This window comes from Exophiala oligosperma (assembly GCF_000835515.1).
Source record: "Exophiala oligosperma strain CBS 72588 unplaced genomic scaffold supercont1.1, whole genome shotgun sequence".
NCBI classification, from domain to species: Eukaryota; Fungi; Ascomycota; class Eurotiomycetes; order Chaetothyriales; family Herpotrichiellaceae; genus Exophiala; species Exophiala oligosperma.
Genome location: NW_015622818.1, coordinates 2,265,802 through 2,290,215, shown reverse-complemented (window position 1 = coordinate 2,290,215; position 24,414 = coordinate 2,265,802). Strand labels below are relative to the sequence as shown.

At 52.2% G+C, this 24,414-nt stretch overlaps 10 protein-coding genes across 12 annotated transcripts; 5 read left to right on the top strand and 5 right to left on the bottom strand.

The window, feature by feature from the left end:
- Positions 1–53: 53 nt before the first annotated feature.
- On the top strand, positions 54–2,447 carry PV06_00799 (uncharacterized protein; the record flags this gene model as incomplete). Its single annotated transcript, XM_016401348.1, has 6 exons — positions 54–454; positions 511–1,126; positions 1,174–1,274; positions 1,340–1,786; positions 1,850–2,038; positions 2,090–2,447. 6 exons carry the CDS (start codon positions 54–56, stop codon positions 2,445–2,447), a joined length of 2,112 nt encoding a protein of 703 aa, XP_016268401.1.
- A 259-nt stretch (positions 2,448–2,706) lies between these two features.
- PV06_00798 (sorting nexin-4) lies at positions 2,707–4,895 on the top strand. Its single transcript, XM_016401347.1, has 2 exons — positions 2,707–3,194; positions 3,279–4,895. Exons 1-2 carry the CDS (start codon positions 2,913–2,915, stop codon positions 4,440–4,442), a joined length of 1,446 nt encoding a protein of 481 aa, XP_016268400.1. The 5' UTR covers positions 2,707–2,912; the 3' UTR covers positions 4,443–4,895.
- Positions 4,896–6,478: 1,583 nt separating this feature from the next.
- PV06_00797 (uncharacterized protein) lies at positions 6,479–8,351 on the top strand. The gene is made up of 3 exons (XM_016401346.1): positions 6,479–6,597; positions 6,679–6,738; positions 6,806–8,351. The coding sequence occupies exons 1-3, from the start codon at positions 6,559–6,561 to the stop codon at positions 8,228–8,230; spliced, it is 1,524 nt and encodes a 507-aa protein (XP_016268399.1). The 5' UTR covers positions 6,479–6,558; the 3' UTR covers positions 8,231–8,351.
- PV06_00796 (uncharacterized protein) lies at positions 7,942–10,291 on the bottom strand (the record flags this gene model as incomplete). The annotated part of the gene is made up of 3 exons (XM_016401345.1): positions 7,942–9,668; positions 9,743–9,916; positions 9,991–10,291. The coding sequence occupies 3 exons, from the start codon at positions 10,289–10,291 to the stop codon at positions 8,302–8,304; spliced, it is 1,842 nt and encodes a 613-aa protein (XP_016268398.1). The 3' UTR covers positions 7,942–8,301.
- A 147-nt stretch (positions 10,292–10,438) lies between these two features.
- PV06_00795 lies at positions 10,439–11,442 on the bottom strand. Of its 2 annotated transcripts, XM_016401343.1 has the most exons (3): positions 11,393–11,442; positions 10,754–11,263; positions 10,439–10,705 (listed from the first exon to the last, which is right to left on the bottom strand). In XM_016401343.1, the coding sequence occupies exons 1-3, from the start codon at positions 11,426–11,428 to the stop codon at positions 10,565–10,567; spliced, it is 687 nt and encodes a 228-aa protein (XP_016268396.1). In that variant the 5' UTR covers positions 11,429–11,442; the 3' UTR covers positions 10,439–10,564. The 2 variants fall into 2 exon arrangements, with proteins under 2 accessions (XP_016268396.1, XP_016268397.1); XM_016401344.1 differs by having other exon boundaries at positions 10,754–11,442.
- A 182-nt stretch (positions 11,443–11,624) lies between these two features.
- On the top strand, positions 11,625–13,409 carry PV06_00794 (uncharacterized protein). Its single transcript, XM_016401342.1, has 4 exons — positions 11,625–11,721; positions 11,792–11,851; positions 11,942–12,073; positions 12,147–13,409. Exons 1-4 carry the CDS (start codon positions 11,685–11,687, stop codon positions 12,200–12,202), a joined length of 285 nt encoding a protein of 94 aa, XP_016268395.1. The 5' UTR covers positions 11,625–11,684; the 3' UTR covers positions 12,203–13,409.
- A 67-nt stretch (positions 13,410–13,476) lies between these two features.
- Positions 13,477–16,769, bottom strand: PV06_00793 (uncharacterized protein). Its single transcript, XM_016401341.1, has 4 exons — positions 16,540–16,769; positions 16,288–16,428; positions 16,209–16,222; positions 13,477–16,160 (listed from the first exon to the last, which is right to left on the bottom strand). The coding sequence occupies exons 1-4, from the start codon at positions 16,570–16,572 to the stop codon at positions 14,150–14,152; spliced, it is 2,199 nt and encodes a 732-aa protein (XP_016268394.1). The 5' UTR covers positions 16,573–16,769; the 3' UTR covers positions 13,477–14,149.
- A 974-nt stretch (positions 16,770–17,743) lies between these two features.
- PV06_00792 (uncharacterized protein) lies at positions 17,744–19,584 on the bottom strand. Its single transcript, XM_016401340.1, has 2 exons — positions 19,379–19,584; positions 17,744–19,306 (listed from the first exon to the last, which is right to left on the bottom strand). Exons 1-2 carry the CDS (start codon positions 19,417–19,419, stop codon positions 18,400–18,402), a joined length of 948 nt encoding a protein of 315 aa, XP_016268393.1. The 5' UTR covers positions 19,420–19,584; the 3' UTR covers positions 17,744–18,399.
- A 125-nt stretch (positions 19,585–19,709) lies between these two features.
- On the top strand, positions 19,710–24,086 carry PV06_00790. 2 transcript variants are annotated; one of them, XM_016401338.1, is made up of 8 exons: positions 19,710–20,474; positions 20,542–20,573; positions 20,632–20,681; positions 20,747–20,751; positions 20,802–20,886; positions 20,948–21,045; positions 21,097–21,948; positions 22,014–24,086. In XM_016401338.1, exons 1-7 carry the CDS (start codon positions 20,431–20,433, stop codon positions 21,464–21,466), a joined length of 684 nt encoding a protein of 227 aa, XP_016268391.1. In that variant the 5' UTR covers positions 19,710–20,430; the 3' UTR covers positions 21,467–21,948; positions 22,014–24,086. The 2 variants fall into 2 exon arrangements, with proteins under 2 accessions (XP_016268391.1, XP_016268390.1); XM_016401337.1 differs by having other exon boundaries at positions 21,097–24,086.
- Positions 21,634–22,299, bottom strand: PV06_00791 (uncharacterized protein; the record flags this gene model as incomplete). The annotated part of the gene is made up of 4 exons (XM_016401339.1): positions 21,634–21,937; positions 21,991–22,097; positions 22,147–22,219; positions 22,280–22,299. The coding sequence occupies 4 exons, from the start codon at positions 22,297–22,299 to the stop codon at positions 21,634–21,636; spliced, it is 504 nt and encodes a 167-aa protein (XP_016268392.1).
- Positions 24,087–24,414: the final 328 nt, after the last annotated feature.

The following is a 24,414-nucleotide window of genomic DNA, read 5'->3' as shown; positions in this document are numbered from 1 at the left end:
GCTGACGAGTCGGCACTAGGTATGCCGCGACCCTCGAATCCAAGGTACAACGGATGGAGGCCCTGTGTCAACAATTGAGTAAGTTTGTGGACACTCTGAATAGGTCGCAGCCGCATTTGTTCGGCGAAGGGACGCAAATATCAACCGCAAGGGCAGACGAGCATGCATCGCAGTCGCTGCATTTGGCCGCTCGTACAGGAGACAGCTCTTCAAATACAGTGCTCGCACGAAGCTCGCGATGGGACCTGCCTCCTGGAAGACAATCCTCGGCTGATGCAGTTTATCCTCCTGGCGACGTCTTAGACTCTTCTGATGACAATGACGCGGATGATAATGACAATGATGCCTACGAGAATACCGCACAGAATGATGTCTCTGACATGGTCGAATCTCAGTCAAGTGCTGCGGCCAATCGTGTGGGAGCGTTGGTGGGAGATTCATATGGACATCTAAGGTAGGACTTCGATGTTACAACCCTCCCCTCATATACTTTATCCTGAAGGGCTTTAGATTTGTCGGAGGTGCGTCAAACATTATGCTCATTGAAGCAGCCCAGCATGATCACCCCATCGAACCAGCTGTTACCACGACCGCGCAAAGCAATCAGAGTGCCTCAGCCTCAAAGGACGTCGAATTACCCCTCTTCGTGCGTGGAAGAGTCTGGCCTGAACTCCCATTTCTTCCCAAACCAGACCAATTACCTCGTCCACCACAGTATATTGCTGATCTACTGGTAAAGCTTTACTTTGATCAACTGCACTACACGTTCCCAGTCGTGTTCAAACCTCACTTCCTCGAGCGCTATCGGCAGCTCTACCGAACTGGATCGAGAGGAACTGCCTTGACCGATTCGAAATTTACGATGGTCTTCTTTGCAGTGTGCGCTTGTGCATCGAGTCTTTTACCAACCTCTCCGGAATCCCGCTTTCCAGGCTTAGAGTACTATGAGAAAGCCTTACTGCTCTACTACGCATCCACGGGGGAAGTCTCTCTGGACAAGGTACAATGTCTGGCGCTGTTAGCCATGTGCTGTGCAGGGTGGAATACTCTATCACAGAGCTGGATCATCACAGGACAAGCAGTAAGAGCTGCTCAAGACTTGGGTCTACACTTGAGCAGTGCTCTGGTGAGTGCCACCGATTATGTGCGAGTTAAAGTACTCATGACGATGAGATGATGCCTCCCTCTTCGAATGTAAACATTCCGGCACCCTCGGACTTCCTTCATCGCCAAATTTCACGACGCGTATGGTGGTGCATCTACAGCCTCGAGAGGTATGCCAGTGTCTGTGTATCTCTGGCTCAGAACGACCTCGCTAACACACTGGGTCTTATCACAGGGTCACCTCAATTTGTCTTGGCCGGCCTGCAGCGATCCTCGACGAGGATTGCAACTGTGAAATGCCACTCAATGTGAGCGACGAGGACTTGGAGTTGTTCGCTCACCAGCCGAATTCGATAGACAGCCACTATGATCCCAAAGCATCGTCTCCGGCCATGGGCTTCCTTGCCTTTGCCAAACTTTGTCGTATTGCCGGGAAGATCCAGCAGCTCAATTCTCCTCGGCGCATTGGAGAGCTAGCATCGGCCGATCCTGACAAGATGCGCAAGTTTTCTGCAAAGGTGGCGAGTCGTGATCGGTTGCTACGCTCTTACCTTGAGAGTTTGCCAGACGAGATCTGCTTCTCTGCCAACGTGTCCCAGTGGGACCACGATCGCAATTACCATTTGACAATGTGCATGATCATCTTCATTGTCCACTCTGGGTCCTTGTTGAATTTGTATCGGTGAGTTACGAAGCCTCAACAAGTAGAAATTGTGTGTGAGAAACTTACTATGCTCGTATTTAGGAGTTTCGTGGGAGATTCGCAGCAGGCGTCACATCTCAACGCTTCAATGGAGGCTGTGGATGCTGTTGCGCAATGTATCAGCGCAGCAAGGAGTTGCATCAATGCAGCTGAATTGGTCAGGGACTCTGTTCCGCCGTCTCATTATCTTGCCATCTGCCTACACTACTTGACACTTTCGGGCATTATGCTGTATGTTTGCCGTCTTACCACCTGGGGCCAATAACTGACGTACTCCTGAAGTATCCGGATTCCATCATCTCAACCCAGGCATGAGATTATTGAGGATGTGGAGAAATGTGTCAGCTTTCTCAAAGGTTTGGAGGCCCGCTGGTCTGGGGCATCCAGAAGCAGATCTATCATAGAGCGCCTTTTGGAGAATTATCGTCACCGCACGTCAACCGAGGGCTATCAGGAGGGTGACTTACTACAGCAGTCACGCGTGGGCCAAGGCCACAAGAGGACTTTTACAGACTTTATGGGTGTTGACCTGGGTGAAACAGTTGATGAGAGTGTCCTTTGGCACCAACTTGCAGGCCCTGAGTTGTTCATGTGGGAGGGAAATGACCCTGGAGGCCTTAGCTTGTGGGATCGACCGTAGAATATTCTTGGTCATGAGAGAGAATGCAATAATCTTCCATCCTCTAGCGAGTTCTATGCTGGAAGTCTTCGTGTGCAAGTCTTGAAGAGTGTCATAATGAACTAGGAAGACATTTCCGTACTTGAGTAGCGAGGCAGTTCATCCAAAAAGAGTAAAGCTCGGCCTTGTCGATCGATAGCCTTGCCAAGCATCCTCCGTCATACTGTCATACGCCCGAATGCGGTGTTGGGGTCAAGTCTCCCCCGTCTCAAGCTACCAACAACAATTCACTAACCACCGAACATGCACCACGAGCTCATTGACATTCGTTGAAGCCCAGATCCTCTCTCTCTCTACGCGGACCCTTGGTATCCTCTGAGGTGGTGGTCGCACAACCTTGTTCTTGACAGGTAGTCCCTCTTCCAGTCCTGAAAGCAAGACACACTGTAATAGCGCTGCCTGCGGGCCTCCCCACCTCCCAAAGAGATGGACGATCACGGTGATTTTGACAGCATCTCGTGGCAGCGAGAGGATACATCACAAGCCGAAGGTTCCGCTCCCTTCGAAGCCACCCTACCCGCGAGGCCTGCGAATGGCGGCCGCAGAAGTGAGAGCATGTCGAGCGAACCCCAGGCCGGCGAACAGGCGGACGATGTCGACCTGGCAGGGATAGGTCGTGATGGCATCCTAGAGGTCACGGTGGACAGTCCTTTGAAAGAGAATGACGGGACCAAAGATGCCTACGTATCATACCTGGTGACCACACATGTGAGTTTATTGTCTCCGAGGCCCGTCTGGACCATCATCGTCATCATCATTCCAACCCTTACTGACCACCCCTTTTGGCTATAGACGGACTTCAAGTCCTTCCAGAGGTCCGACTTTTCTGTCCGGCGACGGTTCACAGACTTTGTCTTCCTCCGACAGACCCTCCACCGAGACTTCCCCGCCTGCGCAGTCCCTCCTCTGCCGGAGAAGAACAACATGGCCTACGTGAGAGGTGACCGGTTCAGTAACGAGTTCACGCAGAGAAGAGCGTGGTCACTTCATCGCTTTCTGAAGCGATGTACCCTCCACCCGGTTCTCCGGCGCGCACCAATACTGATCCTCTTCCTCGAAACGGCGGACTGGAACGCGCAGATGCGCATGAGACCGTCGAGGAGTAATACGATTGAGAGTGGGAATGCGGCGGCGCCGACAGGATTCTTCGATAACGTCGCGGATACCATGCTCAACGCGTTTTCAAAAGTGCACAAGCCCGACAAGAGATTCATCGAGGTCACGGAGAGGGCGAACAAGCTTGACGAGGATCTGACCCACGTGGAAAAGATCATTGCGAGGGTGGCGCGTAGGGAAAATGACCTCGAGGTCGACTATGCGGACCTGGCGACCAACATGCGCAAATTGACCCCCTTGGAACCGGCCATCGAGGCCCAGTTGCAGACCTTCGCCGGCTGCGTGGAAGAAACGTCCAGGGGTTGGAAGGGCCTGAAGGATCACACCGACCAAAACTATCTGGGGAGTCTCCGAGACATGGAAGCCTACATCAACTCGGTGAAATCTCTACTGAAGACGAGGGAGCAGAAACAGCTCGACTTTGAAGGGTTGACGGACTACCTCCAGAAAGCCACCTCGGAAAGAGATTCGCTGGCCTCGAGTAATCCGTACTCCCACGGCTCGAATTTGAACCCGGCCACGTTCATCCGCAACAAGGTGGAAGACATGAGGGGCGTCGACCACGAGTCGGCACGGAGAGAACGAGCTCGGAAGTTGGAGCTCAAGATCGCCGAGCTGAATCGCGAGGTCGACAGTGCAAAGGGGACGAGCGAAATGTTTGACGAGCAGGTCGTCCGAGAGGTGGCCGATTTTGAGAGGATAAAGGGGATCGAATTCCGGGACAGTCTCGGGGCGTTGGCTTCACAGCACATGGAGTTCTACCAGAACGTGATCTCGACGTGGGAACGCTTCCTGGTCGATATGGACGCGGACAGTAAAGACAAGGGCCGGGCGACGTGAGTGAATGGGCGCGGGGGGGAAGACCAACATCGAGCTGACATGGAGGCCGTGTAATGTTTTTATATTTTCTTGCAGCACCATGAGCTAAGCTGCTGATGCTGAGCTCTTTGCTTGCTTGTTAGAGCGGATAGCGATGATTCATGGAGTGATTGATTGGTACGCAGTATCTTAATGACACAAAGAACCCCGTGGAACTCCGGAGCAATACTGTATGTATGCACGTCGCGCAACTCAATCTACTTACCTAGGTAGTCTAGTATCGATAAGTAGAGGAAGAAAGCAATGCTGGAATCTCTACCCATGGCTACCTAGACATTGTTTTCTCGTTTGGCGGAGATTGCCGCCTTCGATGCAAGATGATGATCTCGTTCTGCCAGTTATATGTTTGATATCAACTAAGAGAAGCATGTCCTGTACCTACGATAGATGTTATCCGATAGCGAAATCTTTGCTTCGTATTTCTCGTTTGTCGTTTCTCTTTTCCCTTGTTTTCTCTCTCCTTCAACTCCATTCTTATAATCGAGATTGAACAGGCTTTATGCTTGCCCTTAGAGTCACCGCATCTTTTGAAGCATAATGGCGACCTCCAACGACGAGTTTCCAATCATCGACATTTCCGATCTGGACCTTTCTTCTGGTCGGTCGTCGTCCCAACGACGGGTCGCGGACGAGGTCACTCGGGCGTGCAGGGAATGGGGGTTTCTGTTGGTCAAGAACCATCCGATCCCCGCGGAGGACATTGAAGAGATGTTTGTCCTGTCCAGGGAGTTTTTCCAGTTGCCCGAGGAGGTCAAGGAGAGGTACCCGATCACGAAAAGGTCCATAGGGTACGTGGGAAGTTTCAAGGATCGAGGTAAGGACGACAAAATGTCCATGTGGTTTGGGGGTGTTCCTGGGGCGTTGTCCTCGTCCGAAAGCCACGACAGTGTCCCCGAGTTTTGGCACCAACACGTCGCCAAAGTCGAGGCTTTCAAGCACCGGTGCCACGATTTGGTGGTCGGGTTGCTCGAGTGTTTCGCCTTGGCTCTGGGCCTGCCGGACCCGAAATTCTTCGCCGACGCCCACAGAGAGGACGCCGGCAACGGCAACAGTCTGCGCATGCTCATGTACCCTGCTCGCGCGCGCCACGACGAACGGCCAAACGACCACCGAAAGGACACGGACGAGGAGGGGTCACGGATGCAGGCCCACACCGATTCGGGGTCGGTCACGCTGTTGTTCCAGCGAGCACCCGGCCTCGAGGTCTTGTCACCCGACGGGGAAACCTGGGCCAGGGCGCCACACGTCCCCGGTTGCATCTTGATCAACGTGGGTGACGCGCTGGGGTTCTGGTCCGGCGGCCAGCTCAAGGCCACCCGCCACCGGGTCACTTTCGAGGGTCTGCCTCCCGACAAGGAGAGGCAGAGCATGGCGTACTTCGGAGCCGCGAACCCGGACACGGTCCTCCAGCCCATCGTGGCCTGTGGCGAGAAGAAGAAGAAGATGGACACTTACTATTCCAACGGCTTCGAACTGGTGCCAGGGATCACGGTCGGAGAGTTGAACCGCATGATCATGCAAGGCATTTATGGTGCCGCGTTTGAATCGTCGTCGTCGAAGAAACAAGAAGACAACAAGACGCTCGAGGCAGAGAGAGGGCAGGCTACTACCGCGGTAGTTTGAGATGTGAAATGATGGTTATTGTTTTTTTTTTCTTTTGAGAATTTATTCGTACAGTCGCAACAACTAGGTTCTTGTTAGTAACTGTACTCCGTACCCGGTGCCTTTTGAAGAATGAGTTGCATGTCCCCTGTACGAGTTAATGTCTATATTCATACATGTACTCTATATCGGGAGTGATACAGCACAGTAAATGGATGCTTAGGCTGGAAGCCCCTAAATTGCCCATACAGCTCAGTAAATCCCTGGGCAAGTAAAGCGGCGCGGGCCATTCCATTGCCCCCTGAATTTGCAAGCAGCGTTCCTTGTAATAGCGGACCTCTCTAGCCTTAAATTACATCCCTGACACCTCATGCGCGCTCCGCGTGTCAAAACGTTGAAAGTGTGTTTACATAGTGTACACCTTCAAGTTCCTGTGTCATGCATGCAGACCTCGACATCATTTTTCTAAGATAGTATGGCCGTCAGCAACAAATGGGCAGTGCTCCCTGATATCGTGAGTCTCTCTAATTTTGGGGTGTTTTTATATTGTGACATCTCTCATGTCCTTTCAAACTGACACCAACGGTTTCCTTAGGATGCTGCACCTGAAGTATATGAGACGCCAGAACTCGCTGACGATGTTTCCACCGCTCAGGTAAATCAAAACAATTCTCTACAAAACAAGCCAGAAACCCACCTCATCTGACATACCGCCTTTCCAGACAGGCACTTTGCGTACGATATCCGAATCGCCATCGGACGACGAAGCACTCCCCGGTCTAGACAGACAGCCTCTGGACAGAGACGAGGCGAGGCGCAGGTTTGAGCCCGCTCTCGTTGACGCTCGAGGGGTCGACTTCTCAGACAGCGTCGGGGGTTCTCGAAGGTCGTACCGCACCCGATCCAGACGGCGGAGGAAGAGGCAAGACAATGGTGGCATTGAAGAGCTGGGCGACCTGAGTGATGAAGACGACGGCGAGGAAGAGACCTTGGGCAGAAAACTCGCTCGCCTGAAGAGGGAGGCCGAAGAAGTCAGACTGGAACTGGAGAGACGGGAGCAAGAAAAGGACGACGGCGGCGATGGTGAATTCAAAGACAGCGTCGAGCAGCAACATGCCGCCGCGGCGGAGGCCGACCACGTCGACACCGACGGAGTTGACCAACTCACCAGAGTTTTGGATCAATTGAGCGCAAAGACTGGGTTTCAGGCTGGCGGAGCTACACTCGAGAATGAATTCTTGTCAAAAGTGGACAAGTTGAGAAGAAGAGGCGGTGCACAAGATACGAAAGAAACCTCAACTACTACAGGCACACAGCAGCAAGCGTCCGCACCACCAGCACCAACAACAACATCGGCACTTTCAGCCGTGACAGCATTCTCGGACAGACTGACGGCTCTGGAAGCCAGTCTGGGAATCTCGTCTACAAACGCCCAGTCCCAAGCGTCTATCCTCCCGACGCTGGACAGCCTCTCGACGCAAATCACGGTTCTGAGCAATACTCTGGCGCCAAGGTCCTCGTCGTCGACAACGACAACAGCTACCGCTGTCACACAGCCCACGCCCCTTCTCGACACGGTGTCTTCGAAACTACGAACCCTCATCGCCGAATCCGACAGGCTCACTGCTTCGCGTAAACAAGCCCTACAGGCTCTGTCGGAGCTTCACGAAGCCCGGATGCGTAATCTCATGTCCCACACCAACACGAGGTCGCGCCGTGGCTATTCCAACGCCTCGTCGACGCAGCAACAACAACAGCACACCGTGGCACCCGAGCAGCAGCAGCAGCCCGACGAATCACTTCAAATACAGTCGCAGCTGTTTCTGGACGAGCAATCGTCCAAAATCACGGCGCTGTACCAACTTCTCCCGTCCATTCAAAATCTGCAGCCATTGCTCCCCGTGGTGTTGGAGCGGCTGAGGGCGCTCAGCATCGTCCACGCGGGCGCGGCCGAAGCCAAGAACAACCTCGACGCCGTAGAGAAGAGACAGGCCGAGACCAGGGAGGAGATTGGTCAGTGGAGACAAGCCGTCGAGGATGTCGAAACGCGCATGGCCGAGCTTGAAGATACCATGAAAGGAAACGTCAAGGTGGTCGGGGATATGGTTTCGGGCATCGAGGGTAGAATGAGTCGGTTGCAAAAGTGACCATCATTGGGGATTCGAATCATAGTACCCGTCCCAGCGTAGGATGGTCAGTCATGTCCGGCCAGGCAGGTTCAAGGCAATATCCCACTCTCGCCGCTTTTCAAAATATACAACTTTGTCTCTAGGCCCCAGTGGATCCACCATCCCTTTGTCCAGCTCCAGTTTGAGGTGTTCAGCAGCACGTCGAGTCCGTACCCCTCTCTGAGCACGTCGTGGGCGACTCCGTAGACCCACTTGGCCATTGTCCCGCCGTAGATTTCGTCCGCGATCCTCGACAAGCCGTCCTCTTGCCTCCTGGCGCCTTTGGGGCCGAGGACCAACAGTCCACGGCCGACGTCGGGCCCGACGACGCGCGGCCTCCCCAGGCCGGGGATCTTGTCGACGACGTCCCAGGCCCCGATGGCGCGCGCGGGGTCCTCGACGACGACGTAGTCGAACTGGGCCCAGAACGCCGGCGTGAGCAGGTCGGTCTCGTTGTCGGACTTGTCGTAGATCCACTGCGTGGGCCGCGCGGAGCGGATCGTCGGTATGCGCCCGTCCGCCGACCCGGGGAGCGTGAAGACGGGCCGATCGTGCAGCGTCGAGGCCGGCTCGTCCAGAAAATGCGTCACCCCCGTCTGGAGCGCGAGGTTGCCCAGGTGGACCCGGATCCGCGGCCGGGGCCCGTAGTTGAGCGAGATCGCGTGCAGGGACGTCAGCGCCGTGCCGCCCGGATACGTCAGCGACGAGAGGGGCAGGAGGACGCCCGTCGATATCGCGGCTGTGAGTCCGCCGGACAAAAGGAGGGCGCACGTCGTGAGTTTGTACAGACGGTGCCGGTGGCGGCGGGTGCTGATGTACGACGCGCACAGGGCCACCGAGGCCGTGATGGGTGGGACCACGGGGAAAAGGAAGCGAGTTTCTTTGTGTGGAAGGATCGAATAGAGCGAAACGTAGCTCAGCGAGGGGACGAGGAGGTCAAGGAGTTGAGGGCGTATGGACCTCGTGAGGCCCCAGACCGGGAGGACGAGGAGAAAGGGGTTGAGGACCAGTCGTGGGATCGCCGACGTCAAGTACCAGTGCCACGGGGACGTGCCCCACGCCGAGGCGCCGAGGCCGTCGCTGGAAGGGAACACGTTGGACAGGAAGGCGGCCAGTTCAGGCCACAGGAGCGTGCGGGATTGCCAGAAGAAGGTGTCGATGCCGACCGTGAGCACGAGACCGGCGACGGTCGCGGAGAACACGGCCGGGATGAATACCACGCGAATTAGGGAGGCGGCGTTGGAAATGGACCCCGACCTGAGGACGAGATAGAGGCAGTGAGATGCCAGCAGCAAGGCGATCTCTGAGCGGAACACGACGGTCGCGAGCGTGAGGAGGTACAGGCCCAGTCTTGTTCTTCGGACTCTGAATTGTGGTGATGTCGGGTCCGGTAGGAGGAATCGTAGACCGATCGTGGCTGGTGGTCATGTCGGGTTAGCACTGGGCTCTCGGAGGACGGTTTCCTCACATGGACAGCACGGAGTCACCTACTGATCCCAAAAGCAAACATGTTGGGTAGTGTCCTCGAAGAGTAGTAGAGGACGTGAAACTGAGCTCCCTGAAAAAAGGTGTACCACGTACTCGCCGATGAGCCGTACGCACGCCTCACTGCCGACGCGTAGCCGATGAGCGAGGCACCGTTGAACAGTCCTAGGACAGCTCGCACTGATGACGAACGACTTTTTGTCAGCATGTTTGGGACGATTTGGTGGAGAGGGGCAGAGGGTCGGCGTAAATACCGAGCATTTGCTGTTGTGGTCCATTGAGTTGACCATACCAGACAAAGGGTTTCGCGATCGCCGCGAGGATGAGAGGACCGATGAACGTCCTTGGAACAGCACCAGAAAATGTCATATGATCGTATTGGGCTTTCAATCTGAGATGGACGTTTTGTGTCGGGATTCCATATTTCAATATGTCGTGTGTGGCTTGTATGTTGAACGATTCTTCGACCTTGGTAAAGGGCGACACGTACAGGTGAATCTGTATCAGCACTACGATGACCAGGCATCCGATGTGCCGGGATTCAATTCCAGCCATATGCGCCAAAGTGTCATGTGTACGTATGGCTCAATCAATTCGGTGGTGGTCGCGACAGGTCGGTACTCTAGAAGGACGAGATTCGCGGGAAAAGGGGGACAGTTTGTCAAGACCACCGCATCATCACGTGATATGTGTCGAGCATTCCAGGCAGAGAATGAGGATAGCATTGGATAAGAAGAACAGGCCCATTCTGCTCGTATATATGTACGAAAGAGTGAGTAGACATTTGGCTACATCTCGCCACTTCAACCGTTCCAAAATTACTTCTGCTCAAGAGACATGGACCTCCTCCAGCATCTTGCCCGCGATTTCAAAGGGTTCACAAGCAACTGTAACGGCAACGAAACGAGCTGGCTTCGTCTTGGAAGCATTACGCCATCGATGATTTGTACCTCGTTGTACAATATGATCCTGACTTGCATGAGCAAAAGGTCATGACGGAGGTGGCATCGGACTTACTCCTGGTTTCAAGAGTACAACCTCTCCACTATCGAGCTCATGCTCAATCTCACCAATAACGCAGATGGAGTAGTCGATGGAGACCGTCTGGTGCATGCTGCTCACACCACCAGGAGCCAGGTCCACCACCAAAAGGTTGGCGCCGTTCGGGGTGACGATGGATGGCTGTGCCCAGCTAGTGACGGCGTCGTTGCTTTTGTATGCCTTTAGATCTTCATCGTTGGCCATCTTTGCGGGAACTGAGGCCACCGAATATGATCGAGCCATTCCCCCGAAATTTTCAACGGGTATGTATTGTTGGGGTGGTGATTGAGCGTAGACACTCTTACCATTTGCATCATGCGTTGCGATGTGCCGGTTGCAAGGAGGCAGATCGACGACCTGCTGGACTCTGTCGGCCATGGTGGGAATGATCTCGGTGGGCAAGTAATGACCAGAATGATGGGCTTGAGAGAAGGTTGAATCACACCAAAGCAAATATATGGTGGTCTCTCGCTGAGGGGTCTCGGTCTTTATATAGGACAAAACCTCGGGTAGACGCCCATATTAGTGTCGGTTGAGAGTGAGATGGACCATCCCTGCTGACCTAAGCAGCGAATGCCGCGATGTTGCACAGACCCGACAAAGACGATCACCTACATGACGGTATCCGAAAGAAGCGTATAGCCCTTGCATGAAATCTGGTTAGGCCGACTATGATTTGAAATTCAAAAGGCCAGTTGGAAGAGGAAGAGGGGAAAATGTGTCGATATACTTGCATTTGGGACACTAATACTTCGACGAAATCTTGTACTGTGAAACACTGTCTCAATCCGTTCGAACACTAATATCTCCGGAGACTATGGACACCTCTTCTCAGCCTGCACCATCTTGACACTTCGAGGAGACATAGACTCTGTGTACACAGCATACATCTTTCCAACATCCCAAGATGCTCAGTCTCTTTGGCTTCGGCCCCATCATCTATGGTAAGTTTGCTGCAAAGCATGCCACCACATGTCGTGCACTATCACTGACATGTGATTTCCTTCAACACAGCGACCTGCCTCCTGCTCAACGCCGTCGCAATCCTCTCTGAAGACCGATTCCTCGCTCGAAGTACGTTTATCCTCTCTGCGTTTTCCGCTTGTCGTTCCGTTCAGGAAGGCTGAAAGATCCCATCGCAACACAACTAACACCTACTCATAGTCGGCTGGGGAAAGTCGCAACTCAACGATCCTTCGGCGGGCGGCGTAGCCTTTGGTGCTCCAGCGCAAGATCCAGAGAGTTTTCGCAGCAAAGGCATCAACTTGATCTCTAGTATAAGGACATTATGTCGAGGTTCGTCATCCGGACCCTCGAAGCACGCAGAAGGAGAGCTATTGACGACTAACATTTGGGGTTGGTGACACAGTACCTTTGATATTCATCAATACGATAATCGTTATATATGAGCTCTTGTTAGGATGATGAGATTCGAACGAGACTACACTAGATCCGTCTTGGTATAGGCCGTCAAACGCCGCAAATCATGCATTCGAAAACTCAAGGGATCTTGTCGGGCCAGAAGGAGCATAAAATCACATTGATCTATCTCTAGTCGACCAAACCAGCAAAGCGCCCTGCTCCGACTTTCTGGATCGATGAAATTTTCCATGGTGCCACCTGGGTTTTTGGACGAGACTTCGACTTCGACTAGCGGAGTATACGTTTGTGAACCATGATCGTTATGAACTTTGGCCCAATCTTGCTCAGCACATGGACGAACCGTATTATACGTATTCAGCCTTGCGGTTTAACTAGAGCGGTTTTCTTCGAGAGCATTTACGGCGACAAGGGATTTGCTTCAGCCTTTTGTCCACTAGAAGGTCTATGCTTTATGGTTTCCCAAACATCCTTGACCGCCGCGGCCTGACGGGCTCCATCAACGGAAGACTTATACAGCCCACGACAACAAATCGAACTCGACCCAATCGACCAACAGACTCTCTGTATCAAAACCTTGAGTTGTTGTCCTCTTGCAAGATCACACCATCAAGCTGCCAAACAACTGCACCGAAGCAGCTCATGGCACATCACCCCCCGTCACCTATTTGTCGGTAACTCAACTCGTTTTTAGCAGCCACCCACTTTCGAGCTAGGTTATGGTAAGATAGAGGCAGGCGGAGGAGATGCACGTATGTGAAACCCTTGGTTCGTTTGCGAGTCAGTCTCGGCGCAAGTCCTCTCTCACTGGGACTTGCTCTCCTCGGCCCCGTCAGGGGATGGCCAGAGTCCTTTTCGGCGTGGACGAAACAAGGAGACCAAAATGGCAGGTCATACATACATAACCCAGTAGAATCAAACCAGGAAACAAACATGAATCCGGATGACTGGGAAATTGCATCAACGGACCCTTGCCCACTCAAGTACATCTCACTGCTTCACACCTTTTCTTAATTGTCATCGTTCTTCTGTACGAGAGACACCGCAGATGTACGCACTAACTACTCGGCAAGTAACCACAATTTGCCGTATGTTTTAGGAGGCAAGTGACACTGTACAGAGCGACTGATACCTCACGGAAAGGTTTCAATGTCCAGAGATTAGAAGCAGGTCCAGAGTTTTCTATATATACCTACGACAAAGGGAGGAGGGAGGCAGTTCCCCCCTCCTGGGGGGGCGACCAAAACCTGGACAATCTCTATCCGCGTAAACCCTACCCCTAGGTCTTAGCTAAGGTACCTGAGGCCATCCATATGTTTGTCTTTTTGATCTCGTACCCTTTTCGCGTCGAATGTTGGTAGGTATGATACCCACATATATATTTCTTTAAGAAATACCTAGGGTCCCTGATCTGATATATATGTGCTCTTTGAAAAAAAAGAGAAAAGAAGAAAAAAGGAACCAAAACCCCTGGAGAGCAAAAAGATACTCCCCCGACCAACCCCAATACAAAGCCCAAGCTCCTCATGCTCCTCAAGGCAGAGATAGATCCAGACTCCTTTTTCTTTCTTTTTCTCAGAAAAATTGCTTGTAAACTCACAACCAAAAAAAAGGACAATCCCAACCCTCACAAAAGATCATCTCATTATACTCATGGATCATGTATGACAAAAAAGATCGACAACACAAGATATACAAAAACACCTCATCATCGTGATCATAACCATGACCACAGATGTCACTTTGTATGTCCTTTCATAAATGTGCATCTGAAATCGTTGTGGGAACCACCCAAAAACATCCCCTTTGTGTCAAAACCAAGCAAAAGCCCAGATTTGCATGGGAGCCAGGCAAACTGGGTCGAGGATCCAAGTTTTGCCCCACCAAATGAAGAGTTGTCGTGGCTTTCCAAGTTTGTCCTTTGCGATTCCACTAACCATTATAGACATGAATGAAAGTTCAAAATATGGGCTCCTTTGCTTCCAGATATGATCAAGATGAAGACAACATGCCGAATGACTTTTTCCGAATACTGAATCGATTTTTCTTTTCCTTGGGTGAGCTATCCTTGTGGTTGTCCTTGTCCTTCTCAGGCTCAGGCGCGTCCGTCTCCGCTGATGCCGATGATGTTGCCAGATTCTCATCCGATGGCTTCGGATGCGGCTTATCTCGCTTCGTCAATGATCCGAACCGTAGACTCTTGGTGCGCTTGAAACGCTCGAGACCACCAGAGTGATTGCTGCCGTTAGGGGATGTTACCGTTCGTTCAAGAGCATGCCGCCTGTCTTCCTCGGCTTTGCTCGCTTTGCTGGCTTCCAAGGCAGCTTTTAATTCGGCCTCCTGCTTCTTGTGTGCTTCTGACAACTTTGTAGCCAAGTCTTTCCGACGTTGTTTTTCTGCCTCTTGTCTCTCCTTCTCAGCCTGCTTTTCCGCCGCCTTGCGTATCTTTTCTTCTTTGGCCCTTTCCTTCTTGCTTTGTAGGATTGGACTGACTGGCCTATCCGAAGTCAAGGTGGGAGATTTTGGTGGCTCGACATGACCGTTCGTCATGAATTCTGGTGCAGTCATGGCGTGGTCCAGAGTCGCGTAGTGGTGATTACTATCGTTTCCTACACTCCCCGGTGACATCATGGGACTGACCGTCTGGACCCGATGCAGTTCGGCTGAGTGTCTGGCGTCTGTGGCCAGACCATTGGGGAGATCCTGTGAAGCACGTCGCTTGCCTTCCATCTGCTGTTCCTTTCGAATCGCTTCGATGGTTGTTTCTTGGTAGAACAGAACATAAGCGCAGGCAAGTCCAGGCTTGTCCCCGAAGAAGTTGCGAACAAAATTCTTGTCGACCGGTTCCACCATCTCGTCATCAAACAATAACCAGCCTCGATCCTGTGTCTTGATAACTGCGACGTAATGGCCGTGATATGGTCCTCCACCAATGTGGACAACGACAGCGTATAACTCATATATTCGGTCCGGGTCCTCGGCGTCATCGGTGGTGTTGAAGAGTCGGAGGTGGTATGGGTAAACAACTTTGTGGAATAGCTTCTGTAATCGCTGGAGGTCTTCTGTATACTTGAATCTTTTCAGGTGCAGAGCCAATATCCTTGGTAATCTCTTGATCTTCATGCGCTTCTCGGCCTCTTGTAGGCCACCGCAATTATCACAATGGAACTTGTTTCGCTCACAAAGCATCTCTTCTTCGGAAAATCTGCGAAGACAAGCGGTAACTGATGAATGCTGTTCCAGATCCACCGACAGATCGAGAAAAGGCTCGTCACGGTGTGAAACATTTTCACAAGTTAGGCACCGGGTCTCGGATGTTAAAGTGCCTTCAAATAACTCATGCAGCCAGCGTGTGTTTGAGTGTGCGGACGGGGTTGGTAATACAGAAGGGAAAGAAACTGTTGCGGATTCGGTCTTGGTCATGGCTTCGGATTCCTCCACGGGTCGTTGAGCCTGCTCGATCATCTTCTGTGCATTCAGGGTCCTATCGTGTTCTTCAATATTTTCCACCACCGTATTAAGAAGAAGATTGAGAAACTCGTGGGCATCTTGATGCATGGCCGATCTGAACATTTCGTTTTCTTTGCGCAATGTGTTCAAAAACTTTGTAGGACTGATCACACCCATGCGGTTTCTGTCCACGACCACGGCTTCAAACAGGTCCTTGAGGGTGGTGAAAAGCGTCTCGGGCATGTCGTAACTCTGTGCGTTTCCGTAGCTCATGTTAAGGATAGGACCTGCCGCGAGGGCTTGTTTCTTCTTGTATTCAGGCGAGTCCTTGTCCTCGGGCTTTTGCTGCTGGGGCGGAGCACCCGCATTTCGTGAAGAGCTCGGCCCCTGCGGCTTCTTCGCTGCTCCATTGGCTTGGGTGGGCGTTACTCGGGGTGGCGCATTCGCCTGTGCTTCGGCGATAGACTCAGGGGTCGAGTGACGGGGGTATGAGAGAACATTTTCTCGGAAAGGGACAGAATAATATAAACATTGTAGGATGGAATTGCAATAACTGCGGAGGTCAGATCAAGAAGTAGGACCGGGGAGTTTCAGCACTGACCAGGTATTTCCAAACTGTAGAACGGACAGACAATTCCTCGTCAGTCAAGGCAGCCATCGCAACAGGGGTGGACACATACATTTTCCATGCCAAAGAATTTATCACTTCCATCACTACGAAGCGGACCAGCATGCTTGAGCATGCGCTCTAGAGGGGTCGGGATGGGCGCATTTGGATCCCTTTTGATCGGGGTGGTGCCTACCGCTGGACTGGGAGCATTCTGGGAGAAAAGGCAGTCAGTAGCTGGATATATGCAAAGAGTAGGCCAATGAATAGAGGCGTTCATGCTCCGTTTGAGCAAACAAGGTAGGCGGAGAGGTCTCCTACGCACCTGGCTCTTTAGTTTCCCGAAGAAGGATGACATGATTGACGCGCCTCATCTGCAGCGACCCGAGTACAGGGGCAGCTATCAAAATGAAGGGGAGCGCATCTGGGTGTCGAAAGTATGGACAAATCGAAGGCAAAGGGCGAGATGGAAGAGAAGGAGAGGTGAGGCGTGAGGTAGGCGTCAGTGCAACGGTAGAATGCTCATCAGCTTTACAAATGTGCAGCAGAATCAAGGTGGTAGTTTGACGGAGTACGAGTAGTAGTAGCGCAGTTGAAGACAGCAGCTCGGCCCTGACGACGTACATACGGCTAGTAGCCAACAGGTGAATGGCGGCGGGGGCAGCACAGAACCCACGAGCGCCTCGCCTGGCGTTCTGGGGGATGGTGGGTTCACCGAACCAGCAAATGGACCAGCCTATCTCAACCCGTACCACACTTTGCGAGTGCTTCGTATTCCTTCCCCCAAAGCCGATCTTTCCAACACCCTGTGTCCCTTGAATGTCCATCATCTGAACCCTGGATCGTCAAGTGTCTTGTTTGGTACTCCGTAACTATTTCTGTGAACGCTGACCATTTTCATGGCGAAGCTTGAACAAGCCAAGTTCCTCTTCTCTCTCCCTATCTCTCTGGTTCCGCATCCAGGGCGGGAAAGTCCAGCAAGGGTGGGAGAGGGTCACAGTGCGCCATTCCTTAGATAGGCTGGCTGCGAGAAAGCGCCGCCATGTGCGGCATGATGTGCCTGCAGCAGCCAGAGTTCGATAGATGTTCCCTACCTCTCCTTCGCGTGGACGTGGAGGCCCCGTCGACACGCAGCTGACGGGCTATGAGCAAATGACAGTACGCCTGGGAGGGCTCGCTAGTTTAGGCACTTGTCGGCCACTCCTGGTAACCAATTGAAGAACCTACGAAAGAACCCGTCAAGGGGCCCTTCCCACGGACCACGAGCGCCATCATGCCACTAAAGGCCTTTGGGTCAAAACCTGCCCACCGGGCACCTGATGATAGGCGAACCCTTCTGTGGCAGCGGCGTCTCTTACCGACACCACCGTCCTCCCGTGTCTGCGCTTCTCGTTCCCCTCCTTTTCCTCCTTCTCGAGTGGTCTATAATTCTGCCTAAAAGAGGAGGCATGGCATTGCAATGACCATCATGCCGGTAATACGAAGTACGGAGTATAGACAACACTCTGGAGTCGGCCAAAATACGTCCTGTAAAGATTGCCTGGGGGAATTGAGATGATGAGAGGGACTTGTTGCAATGCTATTTAGGGTCATGTACTCCGTACAGTAAAGGAATCCCTACAGTTGACTTCCACGTGGATTTTAGGCTCTGGCCGGCGATGCACCGCCCCCTTCATCTGGAACGATGATATCAACGCAAAATGACGATCTCTGATGTCCTGTGGTTGTTCGATGCTTACACTCTTTCAAAGTGCCTGAACGGGTTGCTTTCACTACACTTCATCACACTCGACACATCAGCTTTCCCCTGCCTAAGAAGACTTCGGGTGTTGTTCGGTCATTGGAAGTAATCCGTGGCGCGCTATTCCTGCAGACATTTCTTGGTGGCCAAACTACCGAGTGCCGGCATCCTCGATGCCCGACGCTATAGCCCATACTCGTATACCACCTCTGATACCTGACGTGACATTTGCGGGGTAGCACTTACAGCCATCTCATAGTCAATACTGTACGCTGTGCAAGTAATGCAGCCAACAAGGATTTCCAGGAAAAGACTGCGACATGCGGCCATGATACTCCGGTTAGTTCGGCATCACTTCTGGCAGACCCAAAATATGAGCTCTGAGATGCCCGTTCAAGTACTCGTAACTTCCCACAAATTTGACCAAGTCCAAGGGCAGACGGCTCAATCCCGGAGCCGCAGGACTTCGGTCAAGAACTCTTCGAAACTGAGGGTCACATAGCCGTCCCGGTCGTCATCGTATTTCTTAAACACATCCGTCATCCTCTTTAGGCTAATGCAGGCCTGGACAAACAGATCAAAACTCATTCCCTGGCCCTTCACAGGACTCCGATCATTGAATGTATTGTAAAGCACAGTGACGAATGGCGGGGACAGGCGATAGCCAAACGCTGTCATGGCGCGAGAGAATTCATCCCGCGATATTCGACCACTTCGGTCGACATCAAATTGTTCGAATAGCCGCCTCCAAGCAGCCAGGAACTCCCACATACTCTTAAATTCATCGAATGTAAGAGTCAAGTCGTCAGGGTTATGGGACGAAGACGTGGTGAACATGCGCATTAGCGACGAGATCGTTGCGCTGTCAAAGCGAGTGCGGTCGGAGTTGACCAGAGCCTTCCCCAGTTCAACGCTTGTCATATTGCCCGTCTGCGATTCATTCGCATCACGAAAGAAATCGTATAGACTTCGAGAGCCCGGGCCGGGGGCCCCTCCACTGTATCCATGATATTGTTCTGCTCCGTTCAAAGAATATTGAGTATCTTCGTAGCGATGTGGATTTTGGCCGCGACCGTAACCATAGCTTTGTGGTGGAGGAGACTGTAGGCGGCTGTATTGATTGTCCACGTAGGACTGGTCATTAGAAGGGCGTTGCTGTGAGTAGCTCTGTGTCGGTTGCGGCCGATAATGAGAACTCTGGCCTGCGGGAGACGAATGACGATCGATGGGAGGAGGGCGTGAATCATTCTGCTGAGGTTGTGTTTGATTCGGGTATCGAGTATTTGGTGAAGGTTTGCGGTTTATCTGCAGTTGGCTCAGAGCTTGTGCAGCCTGCTCTGGCTCTGCATGTCTGCAAATAACAGAAGGGTCAATGCCCGAAACGTCTAGTCTAAAGTCGAACGAGCAGGTGCTCCATACTTACGCAGGTAGTGCGTCAGGGTTGAAGGCTTTGTGGTATGCCATTTTGCGTGTGTTGTTGTGCAAGTCAATGAAGCCAGGATGATGTCATGGGTTTCAAAGTTGAACCGTGAGAGAAGGCTCCCAACACTTCAAGAATTGTCCTAGTCATGCTGTTTCACGAAGAAGAGTGAATGGCCTCGTCGCCTAACCAATATGTGACTTTCAAGGCTGGGCGCAGCTGACGAGGTGTGGGATAAGAATAACGTGCCCGGAGAAGTTGGGCTAGTGAGGCCGATTCCCCCAGGGCTGCAAGGAGCCGGTTCTAACAATCAATTCGAACTCACCCTTTAACAGCTTACCCACGAGGGACCAGTGCACCGTACAAATACAAGAGATTGCCACTATCTCCGTCTTGCTCCTGATCTTTGGTGACTGCAGTTGTTTGTCAGCGAGAAGGCCATTCTTTACCGTATGTTCTTCGAACAAGTGGCCGCCTCTATTTTGTTCATTTATTGCGGTCACTTTATGCCCCCGCAACATCGAGCCCAATCCAAGCTCAGATCCCTTGTCACGGCTCCCATCCGATTTGCAGGAGTTGTTGGTCCAGTCGTGATTGACCTAAGCAACATCGAGCAACCCTGATCAAAGTACCGGCCGGACCAGGAAAAAGTCTCCTGTCTTTTGCATAGGGCTAGAGCACGCTCTTTTGCTACGGAAGTACCTTGTCAACTAGCCCTTAGCCACTGGTCTCGTTGGCTCGGTGCGAGCTCTGCAGCTACTCTACCTCTACCACTCAGGAGTCTTCGTTAGACTCTTCAGAAACGCACAACGAGCATCCGCAGATACGCGCGTGTCCAACAGACTCGAACCATCCTCGACCTTTCCGAAAATATCCTCATATGCGCAAGCAAATCTCCTGCCACGCTTACATACACTCTGATCGACTTCTTGGTGCCAAAGTACTTCGACTCGCATATATCCACGTCCTGTGCTGTTTCTGCCTCTCCAGTATCTTGGCTTTTTGTCCCACCATAGCGAATCGACGAATATTGTCATCAGTCTCAGACCGTCAACATGGGCTCTGATAGCCCTGAAGATTTTTGGCTGTTTGGCTATGGGTATGTTCAACATGACATCGTGTCTACTTTCCTTGGGAAGGCTTTTTTCATGGTTAACGTTGCCTAGGAGTCTTATCTGGAAGCCACCTCCGCATTTCGGTAAGGCCCTCCGTGGAATCCTATTGTCTATTGGTTGTGTGAGGCTCATCAGTAATAGACCAACGAATCCCGGGTTATATCCAAGGCTATGTCCGGCGATTTTGGCAGGTAGGGGACATTGTGCATGGTCTTGAAGAGTTTCCAGAGAAGTACTGACAGTTCCCGTCGTCCAGGCTAGGTGCGTATTATTGAGCAAGACCATTAGCTTGTACTGAAGATTTTGCTTAGCGAGGACCATCGAGGTACTCCTGAGGCCCCAGGCAGAGTGGTGACATTGATTGAGAAGTCTTTCTGGGCGACGCTCGATGATCCTGTATGATCTTGCTCCGTCAGTGTGTCTCACCGCATGCTCTCCGCTAACGTATCCACATTAGCAACGCCACACTGAAAAAGATTATGTCTGGGGTGTCGCGTACCATATCATACCTTCCAAAGCCAAAGAAGTCCAACAATATCTTGACATTCGCGAAATGTATTTGCGCTTCAAGCTCGATTTTTGGACTGGCCGCTAACCCGCGGACAGCAACGGATACAGCATTCAGTATACTCCATTCCATCCGGCCGACACAAACCTTGCAGATATTCGTTGTTTAGTATACATTGGCATGCCTGATAATCCTCAGTTCCTAGGCGCTCTTCATCCTCAAGATGTTGCCGAAACTATCAACTCCAGCATCGGCCCTAGTGGTGAGAATCGAGAATATCTCCTCCACCTGGAAAAGGCTTTGGAGAGCCTGAGCAACGACAGCCATGACGAGCATATCACTGACTTGGCCCGGCGGGTTCGTGCACTGCTACCACCAGACCGTACCATACCACTCCACATGTCGACACATGCCTTGAAAAGGGTCAGTAGCACCGAGGAGCAAGAAGAGATTGAGAAAGTGTTATGATTGTGTGCTGATCACCAGAATATCGTCCAACATTTGTACGATTGGCCGGCAAGGCTCTTAATACAAATTCAAGAATCATAACCCGCGGCTCGAAACATTCTTTATTCACCTGACGGACGCAGGGGGTATCTTCATGCAATCAATCCCAACTGTGAGAAGTACTTCATCTATTGACGGTAGGACCCCCCTGACCCGTAAGGGTCGTTGGGACCTTGCGATTGCCCTCCACCGTAAGGTCCGCCCGGATTTTGGTATCGTGGATCGTACTGTTGATACTGAGGATTGAACGCAGCGCCGCGTCCGTAGGACGTCGAGTTTGAATTTCGTGTTTGGCCGCCCATCTGACCATAACCTCCGGCCATGCCTTGGGAAGATGTGTATCCTGCTCTTCCAGAGAAGCCGCCACCTCGACCTTGCCCGCCCGATCTGTTGTCTTGCGCATGGTCTACTCGAATCAAGCGACCATCGAATCTGTCACATTGGTCAGCATTGCCTTGTTATCGGCGCCCGTTAAGCTGTCTCACTCTGTGTTGTTCATGTTTTCTAGCGCCTGGTCGGCCTCTTCTTTGGTGGCGAACCTGACAAATCCAAACCCGCGGCTTCGGTTGGTATCACGATCTTTTACAACAACCTGCAAACTATCAGCAGCAGAATATGAGAGGTGATCGCAAGTACTGTACAGCTTCTTCGACCTTTCCGAATCGCTGAAAGCCTTCGTTGAGAGTTTCATCGGTTGTATGCCAGGCAAGGCCCCTGCGGAGAAAGTGTCAATGCAAGTATTCAAATGGAAAAGGGTAGCTTGTGGCCGCGGACCCGATAAAAAGCTTCGCCATGATGCAATGGACAGGCGCAGGCAGATACTTCTTGATGGCTTATGATAAAGGCCTTGAGAAATGAGGTTTCACGGCGGCGGTCTGTGATGCTCGCAGCGTACACCGCACGAGGTCAGAGTGGTGCGAGATGAACAATAGTCAATCGCCTGCCTCCTTTGGGGATCTAATTGGTTGAAAAATTACAACGGGCTCATGCAATCCATCCCTTAGATCGTATGCATGCCGGGCCCCAATCCAGGATCTTGCGTCAATACCGAAATTTCTCGAGCTTCGTGCGTCGACGGCGAAGGAAACAGCAGAAGCAACCCTTTGGATACCAAGAGGTGGGCAACGAGTGGGACAACGGGGTCAGGTTAGGACAGAGATATGAACTGTCTCGAAATGAGAAATACAACAAAGACCTCGAGTGCTGCAGCGATAGGCTGTTGACTCAAGATTTGCCGGAGAAATAGTCCCAGGAAAGAGGTCTAGATGACGATTATGGTTGATACAGATAACCCCGTCCCCCCCTCAAAGAGACAACGAATTGCGGCAGCATGCTGAAGACAAAATTCCCGAATGCATAAACCTTGAGAGTGTGTGGAGTCTCATTGCTTCGCCATGCGCTGACCGCTGGGGGGACTCCTCGTGATGCGGTGATGTAAGAAGGCTCGAATTCAGTTGACAGTTGGTGTCAAGAGAGGTGCCAATACGATGAAGATCAAGCCCATGAGAAGGCGGGTCAGGGTTCGAACCTAACCAAAAGAGAAGCCTAAACAAGAGCCGGCAGCAAGTCACCGTCGTCGGCAAAGCGTTGTGCACGACCCCTGTTCCTTGAAATACGATCTCATTCCTTTATGCCGGGGCGAGAAATGGCACATCAGCCCTATGTGAAGCAGACGTGCATCCCAACGCCCTTCATGCTTTTGCACTCTGCAGGGCTTCGAAATGAAGTCTGAAAATCAATATGGAGGGGACTGAGGTGACGGCACGGCTCATCGTGGGGACCTTTCAATACGAATATGAGGCATTGGGTCCCCCCTCTCTCGTGCCCATCACCGAACGCCCTAAGCGATGTCCATTATTACACTTCCATCTCCCAGTCATGAGGAGTCCCAAGTCAGGACGGACAGAGGACAATGACTGGCGGTATACGATTCGAGCCGCCGTAGACTAACAGTGGGTTTTTTTAGGTGCTAGACGACTGCGACACTGAAGTGATTGTCGAATGACCCGACGCGGTCAACGAACCGCATTCCCCTTTAACACGGGCCCTAGAGACTTGGAAATGGATGATCTTATCATACGAATTCTCGACTGGCGCTGTCAAGTGAAGCGCACCCCGCTGACAGGAGCAACCTCGAAGCCGAAGGACCCGATGGTCGGAACGAGGGGTTACGCAAAAGTGTTTCCAAGGGTCAAAAGAAGTACGATCAGACAAAGTTTGAGCGGCCTCTCAGAAGAAAGGAATGGCACGTTGTGGGCGTGGATGGGAATGTGGTGGAGGAGCGTGTCATCTCATTCTGATCAATGGGAGGATTTCTGTTGGGTCGGGGATGGACATGCTTGCAAAGCACCCGAGGCTTGAGTCAAGGTGAAGATGATACGGAGCAGCGATTGTGCCCATGAGTGGCTGCTGGGCAATCTGAAGGGTGGTGAAGGAGCGTGCTCATTTGGATGGTTGGCTCCAGGTGGTTCGTTCCATGAAGGACACTGCAGCGACACTAATAGAGCAGACGCCACCGGGTCTAGAGAGCATGAGGTGAAGCGCCTACAACCAAACAGCTTGGCTTCTGCCGTTTGACTCGATTCAAAAAGAGCTACGCTGCTCCCTTCCTTTCACGATACTCGTTCACTCGCACCACCCCGTTCTCGTCCTGTATGTAACTCATCACGCTCGGTCTTATTTGTGCCGTTTGTTAGTCACGCGGCCTCTCTAGAGTGTCGCTGTTGCTGTTGCTCATCACTATCACAAGCTGGCGTGCATCTCTAGCCCCCGGCAGACCCTGACTTTGGGTTGCTGTCGGCGAGGTCCAGTCCTCCAAAGATATGGCGGTCTTGTCCGGAAATAGCTAATGCTCAGGCTACACCGACTTCGCTTATTTGGTTCTCTCCGTGCCTCTTTCAGTGAGCGAT